The 12,586-nt window shown below is 46.9% G+C and overlaps 1 protein-coding gene across 4 annotated transcripts in view; it reads left to right on the top strand.

Moving 5' to 3' along the window:
• The window catches only part of P4HA1 (prolyl 4-hydroxylase subunit alpha 1), a 28,173-nt gene that overhangs the window by 6,193 nt on the left and 9,394 nt on the right, over positions 1 to 12,586 (top strand). For 2 of the 4 annotated variants that reach the window (XM_041468074.1, XM_041468071.1), the window contains exons 4-9: positions 1,490 to 1,641; positions 2,330 to 2,467; positions 4,175 to 4,414; positions 5,214 to 5,404; positions 6,033 to 6,209; positions 10,376 to 10,446. In XM_041468074.1, the coding sequence (XP_041324008.1) occupies positions 1,490 to 1,641; positions 2,330 to 2,467; positions 4,175 to 4,414; positions 5,214 to 5,404; positions 6,033 to 6,209; positions 10,376 to 10,446 (969 nt within the window). Of the gene's footprint in view, positions 1 to 1,489; positions 1,642 to 2,329; positions 2,468 to 4,174; positions 4,415 to 5,213; positions 5,405 to 6,032; positions 6,210 to 9,262; positions 9,334 to 10,375; positions 10,447 to 12,586 lie in introns of all 4 variants that reach the window. The other 2 variants (XM_041468075.1, XM_041468073.1) reach the window with 1 other exon arrangement.

Genomic DNA, 12,586 nt, shown 5'->3' with positions numbered 1-12,586 from the left:
TTTCAGAAATATGCATAAATCTGTCTTGAGGGTGTTGAAGCAGTTCTGGATGGAGGAGTGGTTTTTATCTTAGCCTTTGTGTGTTACTCTCTGCTGTTCCACCATGCAGGAAGAAAGATCCTTCTTTGTCACTTGGAATTGCTGCCAGGTTTGGAATGTTACAAGTAGATTCTTTACAGCTACAAATTAACACAGGAGTTGTGCCAGTTGGGCATCCCGGAGTGTGTAAACACAGCTCATGGCAGAAGTGTTGCAGCTCTGGTTCATTTTATCAGAGGTGCTCCCTGTGAGGTCAGGAGAGTTTAAATAACTGTCACAGAGCTTTTAAAGAACCTTGGATAAAAAATGCCAGCCTTGTTTGCTGGCACCTGGAGGATACTGGGAGCTGCTCCTGCAGTGGGAAATGCAGGGAGGGTTTGACCCTGAGCCATGGGAAGGCACAGGGTGAAGCTGATTTCCTTCAATCTTGCTCTGAGCTGGAGCTGGTCCCCAGCAGCTGCTCTGGTTTGAAGGGAGCCCCTCACTGGTGTGGCTGCTGGAAAAAGCCCCCAGGGACTGTCAGGGTGCAGGAGAACCATCAGGGGCAGTGTGGGGAGATGCAGCCAGAGGCACCTCTGCCAGCTGTGAGCACCTGCCTGCCTCAGGTACAGCCTGCAGATTGCATCCAGGCAAAGCAGATCCTGGAGCAAGAGGAGCTCCAGCTGATGGGCAGAGCTCCCTCCAGGCTACAGTTTCTGGATTTGCTTTCTTGCTGGAGTTTGGGATTCTCTGTGGGGTGTGGCTCCTCAACATCAATTTACCCTGATTGCAGGGTGCTGCTGCACCTCTTCATGCTGTACAGCTGCCTTTTTTTTCTTTTTTTTTGGAAGCTGTGCTTGTTTTGGGGCACCTTGGGTTTGTGAATGACTTGTGGTACTTAGAGAATTTTTAGTTGGAGCTGCAGCACTAGAAACTGGGTCTGAGCTCCTCATTTGGGGGTGTGAGAACTACTGATGTTGCTTCATTCAAGCTTTCAGCATGGAAAGGAGCTTTGTGGAGAGAGGCAATGGTGTCTCACAGATGTGTGTGTCTAACCCTAAAATAATGTGAGACAAGCATTGAACTGCCTTTTTGTAAGCACTAGGGGGAAAAAGGTGGTGATTGAAAATGTGGGTAAAGGTTTGTTTTTGGTTGGTCCTGCGTGGTAGCTCATAATGGAAGTGCTGGCACTGTGCTTTTGGGGCTTGTGGGAAGGAGTTCCTTCAGCAGGGCTCCAGCAAGGGCTGCAAGAGCAGCACAAGATTTGGGCTGCAGCTGAGGAAGAAGATTTAATAAAGGAAAAGGAAGTAGCTCTTCTTATTCCTTATAGAAGAGCTCTAAATATAGATAATGCAAAAGCTTGCAATTTCAGTTGGCTTTTTTATTAGTGAAGACATTTGAGTAGTTTGCAATCAGTTTTCTAGCACAGCACCAGATTTCTGTGAGACTTTAATGAATATTTTCATTCTAGATGGGCAGAGAAGTTGGATCAGCTGACAGCTACTGCCACAAAAGACCCAGAGGGGTTTTTGGGCCATCCTGTGAATGCATTCAAGTTGATGAAAAGGCTCAACACAGAGTGGGGTGAGCTGGAGAGCCTGGTCCTCAAGGACATGTCAGATGGTGAGTGTGTGTGCCTGCAGCAAAATCCAGCATCACAGGCTCACTGCAGGTACTTGGCTGTTGCCTTTCACATGTCAGGGCTTGAATTAGATTTGCAAATCTGCTTTTGAGACTGAGCATTTGTGGAACTAATCTGAATTAGTGTAGTAAACACTTAATTGCTGCCTCTTTTCTTCAGCTAGAGTGGAAGCTCTTTAGCAAGGAGCAGGACATGAAATAGTTGACTGTGAAAGACACTTAGCAAAAGGAAGCCAGGGTGGTTATAATGGACCTGTGAGACTGTCTCAAAGCTAATTAATACCAGATGGAGATTTGTAGTAAGGAGTTATAAGAAAGCAGAGCTTTCAAAAAGAAAAGGATTAGTCTCTGATAAGGACTCAGCACATTCAGCTTCCCTGTTGCTGTGAGAGGGGCTGAACATGGCAGTGAAAAAGGCTCTGCACCTGCCAGCCAGAAATCTGCACCAGTGTGTCTTAAGCCCTTCTGAATGGGTGGGGTAAAAACGTGTTTATTTTTGATTTTTCCTTTGCTTTCTTTTAAAAAACCCAAACCAAATGCAATCTGTGCAGCCTGTGCTGTGAGTTCTGGTCTGAGGCTTGTGTGAAGGTGGATTTTGGCTTTCCCTGGAGCAGGGAGTTCACACAATTCCCAGGACAGAGGTGAGCATGTGTTTCCCTGCCTTTCCCAGGCTTTATCTCCAACATGACAATCCAGAGGCAGTTCTTCCCCAACGATGAGGATCAGACTGGGGCAGCCAAGGCCCTCCTGAGGCTCCAGGACACCTACAACCTGGACACAGACACCCTCTCCAGAGGGAACCTGCCAGGTGAGAGCCATCCTTCGTTGTTATTTGCATTTCCTAAATGTCCTGATTGCAAATTGTTTGCTCTGTTCCACCTTGCTTAACTGCTCAGCCTGAAAGTAACATTAGGAAGGGGGTTGAACTGGCTGAAATGAATGAAAATAGTGTTTTTTTGGTTGAAATCTGCATCTTTCTTCTAGTTATGGTAAGATAATCTAGTGTTAATAGTTTCTAATAAAAGTCAATAGCAATAAAATCTTGCCTGGGTGGGGGTTTTCTCCTTGTGTTGCACTGGCAGATGCCTGGGTTTGTTGTACAACATCATGCATTTTAACAAGTTATTTTGAGCTTAAACTTCAGGGATTGTGCAAACTGAAGAGCAAAAGGTGGTGCATACACAGACTTGAGCCTGTGTGGCATTGCCTGAGCTGATCTTTAATAGGCTGCTCTGTGCAGGAGAAGACATGATTTCTCTTTTTTGTCAGGAAACTTTCTCTGCTGAGTCTTCCTTGTTTCCTCTGTTCAAAAATAGTCCTGTGCCAGCTGGCAAAAAATCAGCTCTGTACAATCCATCTTGTTTTTGCAAGTGCTCATTGTGGTCAGATGCCTAATAAAATTAAGAGTAATTTGCTTTATGTGTTATGATGTGTAACCTTGCTTTTGGGTTTGGTTCAAGACCTGCTCGAGGACCTACACATTCCTCCTAATGCAATGAGCAGCTCGTTGCTGTTTTCTTCAAAGAGCACAGAAATACAAGGGGAGGTTTTGCTGCTTGTGAGGCAATGAGCTGTCCAGACTGTGTGCAATGGCAGAACCTGCAAGTTCTGGGGGATAAAAGAGAATAGCTTGGGCTCTGGAGAGCTCCAGAGGGGAACTTCCCATGTGGTCACTTGTTTGTGCTCCTTTTCTTCATTCCCAGGGAATTTCTTTTGGTCCAGAATCTCAGCTATTGCCAAATAATTGTGTCCTTTGAGTGTTTGCAGATTCAGGCTCAGGAAGCTGCAGTTGCTGCCCATCACAGAAATAAACAGCAGAACAGCTGCCCTCTTTGAGCCCTGCAGAGCTGCTGTTAGAAATTCAGAATGGGTTAAGATGTCATCAGGGATGTAATTCTAGCTGTAACACTGGCAGGTCCTGTTTCACTTTGACAGGATTAAATTGGGTTTTTCATAGGGCCTGTATTTCCAGAGGCAAAAATAGGAATCTGTAATTTGCCTACTAGTGCTTTAATCTTTCAGAGGTCACTTAAAATGTTTCTAAAAATGACTGACTTGAAAAAAGTCCCAAGCAGCTGGGAATTTACTCCCTGATGTTTTCCTTTTCCTCCCCCACCAAGCTGTCACTAACAAGTCGTGGTTCAGTAACATTTTGGAAGTGATAATGTGATGTCCTTGAAAACAGAGTTCTGAAACTTCAAATTTGCCTTATTTTTGCTCTTGCTGGAAGTGGTTGGGGTTTTGAGGAAGGAAGGTTTGTTTAATTTGATTTTTCACTAGTGGTAGAGACATTTAGCTGTTCCCTGGTATTCTGGCAGTGGAAAGCTGCATCTGAGTGCTTGTGTGCCAAGGATTTACAGGCTTAGAGACTTCCAACAAACAGCTACTGCAGAAGGGAGCTGTGGGAGAACAGAAATAAAACCCTACTGTGAGGAATGAGAAATAACTCAAAATGTTTCTCAGAGGACAGGTCTGGAACCCTGTGTAAACTCCTTGTTTTGCTCTAAATACCCAGGTGTGAAGCACAAATCCTTCCTAACAGCTGAAGATTGCTTTGAGCTGGGCAAGATTGCCTACACAGAGGCTGACTACTACCACACAGAGCTGTGGATGGAGCAAGCCCTGAAGCAGCTGGATGAGGGAGAAGTGTCCTCTGCAGACAAAGTCTACATCCTGGACTACCTGAGCTACGCCGTGTACCAGCAGGGGGACCTGGGCAAGGCCATGGCGCTCACCAGGCGCCTCCTGGAGCTGGGTGAGGGGCACAGGGACACAGCTCTGCCTGGGTTTGTCCTGGCCAGTGCAGCCTTGCCTGGGATCTGACTCCTGTATGCATTTGTATAAAGTGTGTTTTTACATTCTAGATGGGGATTTGCTCCTTGGTACTGAACGGTTTTCATGGCTTCTGTCCCTTTACCTGTCTGAAATCTGGTTCTCTCCCTACATTTTGCTTTCCTGCATTGAGATTGCTTCCCATTAGGTAGAGGCAAAACCAAAATTAATGAAATGGAAACTAAATTGGTGATACTGAAATCTCCGCAGATGATTTAAATAAAAATTCAGCATGCTGAAGATGAAATACTTGTAAAAACAAGAAATACAGAATACAGGACAGTGAGATAAGAGTCTGTTTCATGAAAAATGAAAGCATTTATTCTCTTGTAAATACTCCACTGACAGACTATGTAATGGATGCTCTGGGAAGCTCAGAACTAACCCTAATGTAGCAAAAGCTACTTACTAAAAAACTGAAGCTAATTCTGTAAGTTAAAAAGCTTTGTCACCATAAATTTTAAATCCCACCAGGGTAGTTTCAGGTTTTCAACCAGTCATGCTGTGCCACCTCTCTCCCTATCCCATTCCCTTGTTTCTCCCTCTGAAGTGAGATGGGCTGGAGTGGCCAAACCCTTTTCCTCAGTGCTGGGACCCCCGTGTGCAGTGAGAAGCAGTGGTGTGCATCTGTTTCCTTTTGCTTCCTGTGAATAACCACTTCTGGATGATTCCTCAGGGCCTGGAACCCTGCCAGTGATCCCCGTCTGTTTCTCTGTCCATAGATCCTGAACATCAAAGAGCAAATGGGAACATGAAATATTTTGAATACATCATGGCTAAAGAAAAAGAAGCAAACAAGTCCAGCACGGATTCAGAAGAGCAGCAGGAGAAGGAAACTGAGGTTAAGAAAAAGGATTACCTGCCTGAGAGAAGGAAGTACGAAATGCTGTGCCGTGGGGAGGGGCTCAAAATGGTAAAGTGGAGTAGACTGTTCTCAAATGTTTGAAACCAAACAATGTCAGGAATTTGTGTGTGGTGTGCGAGCAAGGAAGTTGTTAGAGCAGCTGGATGAGTGTGCAGAGCTGAGGATCACGTGCTGGATTTCTTCCCCCTTTGGCCTGTTCAGCAGACAGAAAGTAACACTGCCCCAGGCACTGCTGGCTGTCTTGGATGTGCTCCATGTGTGTAATTAATTGAATAAGGATGCTGGAAGTCCGGAGTTACAGACAGAATTAAATAGGGTAGTTTGAGTAGTTTGCAATCAGTTCTCTAGCATAGCACCAGACTCTGTGAGAGTCTGGTTTAATGAATGAATATTTAATGAATATTTTCATTCTAGATGGGCAGAGAAGTTCGATCAGCTGGGGTGTTTTCTTAAGTGATGAAATTATCTTAGTAGGGTTGTATAAAGTAATGCTTGCTGAAGTATTGCACAGCAACATCAAAGTGCAGACAGCACTGACCTCTCAAACCGAAATCATCTCTTTAACCTGTCACATGAGGAGGTGGCGAGAGTGAATTGTTTGTGTGTCCAACACATGTTCTGCCCCTGGAGATACCAATGTGGCAGTTCTCTGAGTGCCCCTTGCTGTGCCCCCCAGACTCCCCGCAGACAGAAGAGGCTCTTCTGCCGCTACTACGACGGGAACAGGAACCCCAGGTACATCCTGGGCCCCGTCAAGCAGGAGGACGAGTGGGACAAGCCCCGCATCGTTCGCTTCCTGGACATCATCTCCGACGAAGAGATCGAGACCGTCAAGGAGCTGGCAAAGCCCAGGGTAAATGCTCACCCTTCCCTGCCTCTGCAGTCTGCAATCCCTCTGGAGTGTGCTCGGTGTGAGTGTGAGTGGCTGGCTGCTCCGGAGTGCGGGGGTGTGTGCAGTGAGCTCACACCTTGCAGCTCTTGGTGACACCCCTGGAACGAGACTGGGAATTCTCTGTGATGACTGGAGCCAGGTCACAGCAGTGCAGGATTGTCAGGCTCTTCCAGCAGACACAGTTTCTGCTGGTTCGGATGAGGAGGAGAATGTTCTCCAACAGGGAACAAACATAAAGCAGCGAGGGTGGACTGGAGTATTCCTGACTTTTGTTTGGTTTTCTGCTTTTGTTTCTTTGCTCTTTAAGTCTGGAAGGGAAAAGCAGCTACTCCTCTGGTCCTGGAATGCCACCTTGTTGTATAGACAAGAAAGAATGGTTATATTCCCCATTTTGGTATAAGACTGGCTTCTGTTGATGCCTTGTGAAGGCTGACCTAGAACAGAGACCAGACAGAGCTAAATAATAAAACAGGGATTTATTAAAAGGCCTCCATGGATGCACCTTGGGCAGCACAAGAGCCCAGCCAGGGCTGCACCCAAGATGAAAATGGTCACAAAATGCATGACCAGTCACAGTCTCTCACTTTTATAAGTTCTGCTCCATTTGCATATTGGAGTTCATTGTCCAATTCCAGCTTTAGCCCGTGCACTCCCATCCTACTTGTTTTTCTCTCTTCAGCCCACCTTGTTTGTGCTGTTGGGCCTGAGATCTGGATCATTTGTCCTTGGTCCCCAGCTGGAGCAGGAATTGTTTTGTCTCCCTGCTCTGTGCAGAGAGCTCACCATCCCCTAATATGAAGCTCAGATCCACACACTAAAGCAGCACAGAATCTGAAAAATATAAAAGCTCAAACCTGAGGCCATCACTGTCTCCAGGCTTGGAAGCTGCCTGCAGATGAAAGAGCTTTAAGAGGTCAGGACATAGTTGGTGGGTTTTGCCTTCTTATTGACAGTGGTGGCTCATCAACCCTGTTTGAGACACTGGATGCAAAGGTTCTTGTTTCTCAGAGAGGAATAATCCAGGTCAGCTCGACTGTCTGAGAAAACAGGAGCATCCAAGGCCAACAGCAAACTGATGGAGTTGCCTCCTGTATCCAGCTGGTGCAACTCTGCATCTACAAATGTACCCTGAAGATGCAGTTAGTTAAATTAATTTATATTTCCATCAATTCTAAAATAAGACTTAAACTCATGGAAATGTAATTTTCCTGCTTTTTTCCTTTGCTGTTGGCCTAAATAGCTTTTTGTCCAGAATGAACTGAGCAGATGGAGACCAGAGGAAAAAGAGCACTCAGTGCAAGAGAGGCTGTTGGCTTGGCCAAGAGCTGTGGTTGTACATGGGCAGCTGGGCAGTGAGGCTCTCCTTGGCCTACCAGGGAGCCTGAAAGGGACCTTAAAACTCCCTGAAGCCTGAGCTGTTGGACACTGGGAAGAATCTCTTCACTGAAGAGTTTGTCAGGCCTTGGCAGGGCCTGCCTAGGGAGGTGGCAGGGTCACCGTCCCTGGAGGTGCCCAAGGAATGGCTGGACGTGGCAAGGCGGGCATGGATCAGAGGCTGGAGTTGATTATCTTGGAGGTCTTCTCCAGCCTCAGTGATTCTGTGATTCTCTTCTGAGGTTTCTGAGGTAACGTTCTGAACTGTAAGCAGGAAGTGCAAGCTCTTCCCTCCACGTACCTGTGAGGCATCTCCTCCTGCTGCCCTGGCAGGCAGCTTTGCTGCAGGGCTGAAAATCAGAGCCCCCATTGCTGGTCTGGAGGTGTTGGAGCTCCTTTGCTCCAGTGTGATGCATTCCACACCTGTGGAATGTGATCAGACCACTGCTTTACAGAGCAGAAAACTGTGAATGTGTGACTGTAAGCTCTGAACTTGCTGAGGTCGCTGTTTTCCTGTCAAACACTCAGCTCATGGCAAAGACTCGGAGACCTTTATGGCAGGAGCATCTGTATGCAGTTACTGCTCCCATGTTCCCTGTGGCTGAGGCCTTGCACGGCTCAGCAGCAAAAGGATTTTGTTCTTGGAGACCTAAAGGTCATCTCCTCCTTCCTGCTGCTCGGGATGCTGCCATCCTCTGGGAGGAGAGTGCTGGCTGGTCTGTGCCCAGCCTCCTGCCGTGCTGGCAGGATGGAGCCTCATTATTCAGCTCTGCAGTCTCACTGGAATTGTAGTTTGTGCCTTGTTTTTTCATGTGTCTGCATGGGAGGAGAGGAGGGGCAGTGTACTGGGAGCTCCCAGTATCCTTTCTTGTAGGTATGGAGAGGCCTTGGCTTGTTTAGTGTGTTTTAACAGTGGAGAAATGCTTCTGATTGTTTGGGAGTTGGCATGACATTGTGCCTTTTGCAAAATTTGGGCTCTGCATCCCAGCCTTTCCAGTTATGAGTGATGGAGAGTGTCTGGTAGTACATGAACCAAGCTAAAGGGCACATGTGAGGTTCTGAGTTGGAATATTAACACAGATGGGAAGGCATGAAGTAAATGGAGCACAGCAGAGGGAAAGGAAAGCCTTGAGCCAGGAGTTCCCACTCTGTAAATGTGACCATGGGTGAAGCAGAAGTTTGAGAGCTCAGAGGAGCTCAGTGCTGCTTTTGGTACAGGAAGGACCGAAAAGGAATGGTTTATTCACCTTTGGCTAATGGTGCTGCCTGGATTGAATTTACCTGTCAAACTCCTTGTGCAGGGGCAGGACAGTGTAACAAAGCACCACTTGTCCCCATGCCACACCACTGCTGCTCCCAGAGCTTTTCACTACCAAGGAAATCCAAGCTGCTGTAGCTTGCTTTATTCAGACAACCGTCCTCACTACAGACATGGAAACAGGACTTGCAGAAAACCTTAAAAAAACCAAACAAGAAACCTTTCTTTTAGTAAAGCTGGAGCCTCCCCTCGTTCCCCGTGGCCCTGCACCCTCGGTGGCAGCGGGGGCAGTGGCGTTGTCCCCTGGCCAGGCTTCTGAATGGTCGGATTGCTGGGATGCAGATTGTGCTTGTAATGCAACTTCTGATGGTTCGCTTCACAGCTGAGGCGAGCCACCATTTCAAACCCCATAACGGGAGCCTTGGAGACGGCACATTACAGAATTAGCAAAAGGTAAGAGAGCTCTCTGCCAGAGGTTTGGGCCTGTCATGAGTGTGTACGTCCTGCTCATTCTGAGGAAACGAGAGGTGGGCTGAAGAGACAGCTTGCAGTCCACCTTGTGATTCCCTGCAGATCTGTAACAGGCTGTTGCTGCTGAGCTTCTCAGTCTTTCCCTTCAGCTGGAAGTTCTGGGGGCGTGTTTTGATTTGTTCTTTCCCTTTTAGTCACCTTCTCAAGTCTGTTTTTTCAAGCGAGTCTCTGCAGTCAGTGTGAAAAATACAAGATGCCACAAAACATTCAGTAAAATCTGGTTTTTTAATCTATACGTTCCTTTCCCCTTGCTCTTCTCACAATCAAGAATTGTCCTCCCTTTTTTTGGAAAATGAAGCAGACCTCAAAATGCCTTAATAGGTGTAAGAAATGCTTCAGGTCCTTGCTGTGCACACAGACACACATCTCCTTGTGCAGGATAATCCCACACTCCCAGCTGAGCTCCTTTACCTCCTGCCTGACACAAACCTGGCAGAACACAGGCTCACTTCCACTGGGCTCCTGGTTCTTTTCAGCTTGTCCATTAAGTACTACAAGAGCTGAATTTAGCCAGTGCTTTCCAAAATTGGCTGGATCTGAAAGAAACCACCTGCCCCTGCTTGCCCTCCCTTGGTTTTAGCCATGGTAATTAAAGATTGGCTGCACAGGCCATCAGCACTGAGCCAAAATTCTGGGAGGACTTAAAGCTTCTGGGTGAGGAGGAATTGTCTGGGAAACTCAGCACCATAAATTACTTGTAGAAAGTCTTGATTTTAAACCAAAAAATAAACCAAAAAGAAGAAAAATAATAAAGGGAGGAAAAAAGTGAAAGGACAATCTAACCAAATTATTGCAACCAATTTGTTGTGATTTGGACATGGCAGCTGCAGCTTGTGTTGCCCTTCCAACCATTGCTAATATGCGAGCATCGCATCCGGACCAATCGGAACCCTTTCAAACACCTGGGGCTCGGCCAAAAAGCAGCCTGCAAGGTGGGTAAGCCTTGTCCTTTCTCTTTTTGTAGCTGAGCCGTGCTACTGTTCATGACCCTGAGACTGGGAAACTGACCACAGCACATTACAGAGTCTCTAAGAGGTAAGGGGAGGGGATTCCTTGTCTGAGGAAGTGTGTCCTGGGGCTGTGCTGCTTCAGCGCAAGGATTCTGTGTGACTTTCCCTATTCTTCAGCCTTTCTTTCAAGGAGAGTGGCCTAAGCAAGCTGAGCTGTCCTCTAACAAAGCACGGGGTCTGCTGAAGCAGGAATTGGTTGTCAGTGGTGGCATTCCAAGGTGGAAGTGTCCTCTCTGGCTGAGCATGGCTTGTGTGCTGTGACTAACGTACTAAACGTGGGCGTGGGGCTCTGCTGGCACCCGGTGCAGTGGGGCACCTGCCTGCCTCACCTCTGCTCCTCAGCTCCAGTGCCCACACGTGCTCAGGGCTGGGAGCTGCTGTGATTCCTGGCAGCACTGCCCAGTAAAGCTAGGGGATGATGTTAGGGGGTTTCCATGTTGGAATGGTGGAAGGTAGTTGCTGCTCGAATAGAAACTCAGTGTTCTTCCAGCTGCTTTGGCAAACCCCTGAACTTGAGATAGCCTGGAGCTTTTATTTAGCTGTGAAATGCTTCAGAAAGGTAAAAGTGCTTCCAAATATGGGCTCACAGGAAGGTGATCGATTCAGGAATGATGATAAGTCTCAGGAAAATGGAAAACCACTGGAGCCAAGGTCCATAAGGCCACTCCAATGGCAAGTTGAAAACTATTTTTTTATGCCTCACACCTTTGCAGCACGTGGGTCTGTGTGCCCACTGGCACATGCAGGTAGTGGGAGTCCTCTGGAAATTGTCTGGGAAGGTCTTACATGTTTGCTCCTTAAAACTGCCCCCATGGAGGGACTTTGGGAACATTCATCTTCCTGTTGCACATGTGTTGCATTTAATTTTGATTTCTTGTTTTTAATGTTCAAGTCTGTCCATGTCTTACCTATCTTAGTTATTTGTCACTGTATTTGGAAGGTTTAATTTATTCACTTGTGGGGTTTGTCCTCTGTGCCAGACAGCTCTGGAATATTTACTGAGGAAACTCCTTCATCCTTTTGAACATCCCCTTGTGTCAAAGTTGCTGTGCTAATGATGGGAATTGGGGAAGGTGACCAGATTACTGATGGAAATTGGGATGAATAATTGGTCCCTATTTAAATAGATGAGGCTTAGTGAAAGAACTTTTTATTTAGAGTTGTGATTTTTCATTAGTAGGAAGTGTTATTCCCTGAGGTAGTGCAGATGCCACAGTCAGAAAAAATAGTCCAAGGCACCACCCAACATTAAAGGCCAATTAAAAAAACCAGAATAGAGCCTGGGGAATGGAACCCTTAAATTCTTAATGAGCTTTGGTGCTCAAAAATGTGGCACTGTGAGACTTCCTTCCAGTGTACCCAAGGAACTCTCAGAATTAAATCACATTTTACTCAGCTCTCAGTTTTTAAATTCAGTATCTCACTGGAAACTGTAAATAAAATTGTAGAGACACATCCAAGAAGATGGGGAAGGCCATTTTTTGAGGGTAGGAATAGCCTGGAGGTGTGCCCTTCTCCTGCTTCCCCCTGCCTTGGCTTTCAGATTTGCAGGATGGGTGTGGACCTCCCCAGAGAACTTGACACCTAAATGTGGAGTGGGAGGCAGAAGCCACCCCCAGCAGCCTGATTTAGAGGGCCTCTGCTGTTCCTGCTGCCCTCCTGCACTGCCAGAAACATCTTTCCCTTGGAACTGCTCGAGCTGGTTCAGATTCCAGATGAATCATTGCTCCTGAAAACCAAAAAAATGCTCACTTCATTTTTTAATAGCTGACTGCTTTCCCCCTCCAAACATTCCTTTCCAGCACATGCCCTCCTAAATTACAGCATTCCTGCCTCTGAGAGAGCTACTGTTCCCTTGGTGGGACGTGGCAGCTCTGTGAAGGGAGGCACCTTGCCAGTGTGTGCAGCACCAGGATAAACCCACCCACTCACACACTGCTTTTACAGATAAAAACTCCCTTTTCCCCCTTCCCTCTCCTCCCAGCAGGCAGCCAGAGCTTGCAGCATGTAATGCTAAAAGTTTCCACTTCAGAAATACCAGGCTGGGCTTCTACTCACTCCCTGTTGTGTCTCTGCTGGTGCTTTTCTGCACACCAAGTGTGGCTTAGAAGGCTTTTAAACACAAATCCCAGTATTTTGTGGCCAGTCACCTACAGAAGTAGTGT

The sequence above is a fragment of the Pyrgilauda ruficollis genome, unplaced genomic scaffold (genome assembly GCF_017590135.1).
Source record: "Pyrgilauda ruficollis isolate IOZ18807 unplaced genomic scaffold, ASM1759013v1 scaffold210, whole genome shotgun sequence".
Lineage (NCBI taxonomy): Eukaryota > Metazoa > Chordata > Aves > Passeriformes > Passeridae > Pyrgilauda > Pyrgilauda ruficollis.
This window is presented reverse-complemented; position numbering and strand designations above follow the sequence as displayed.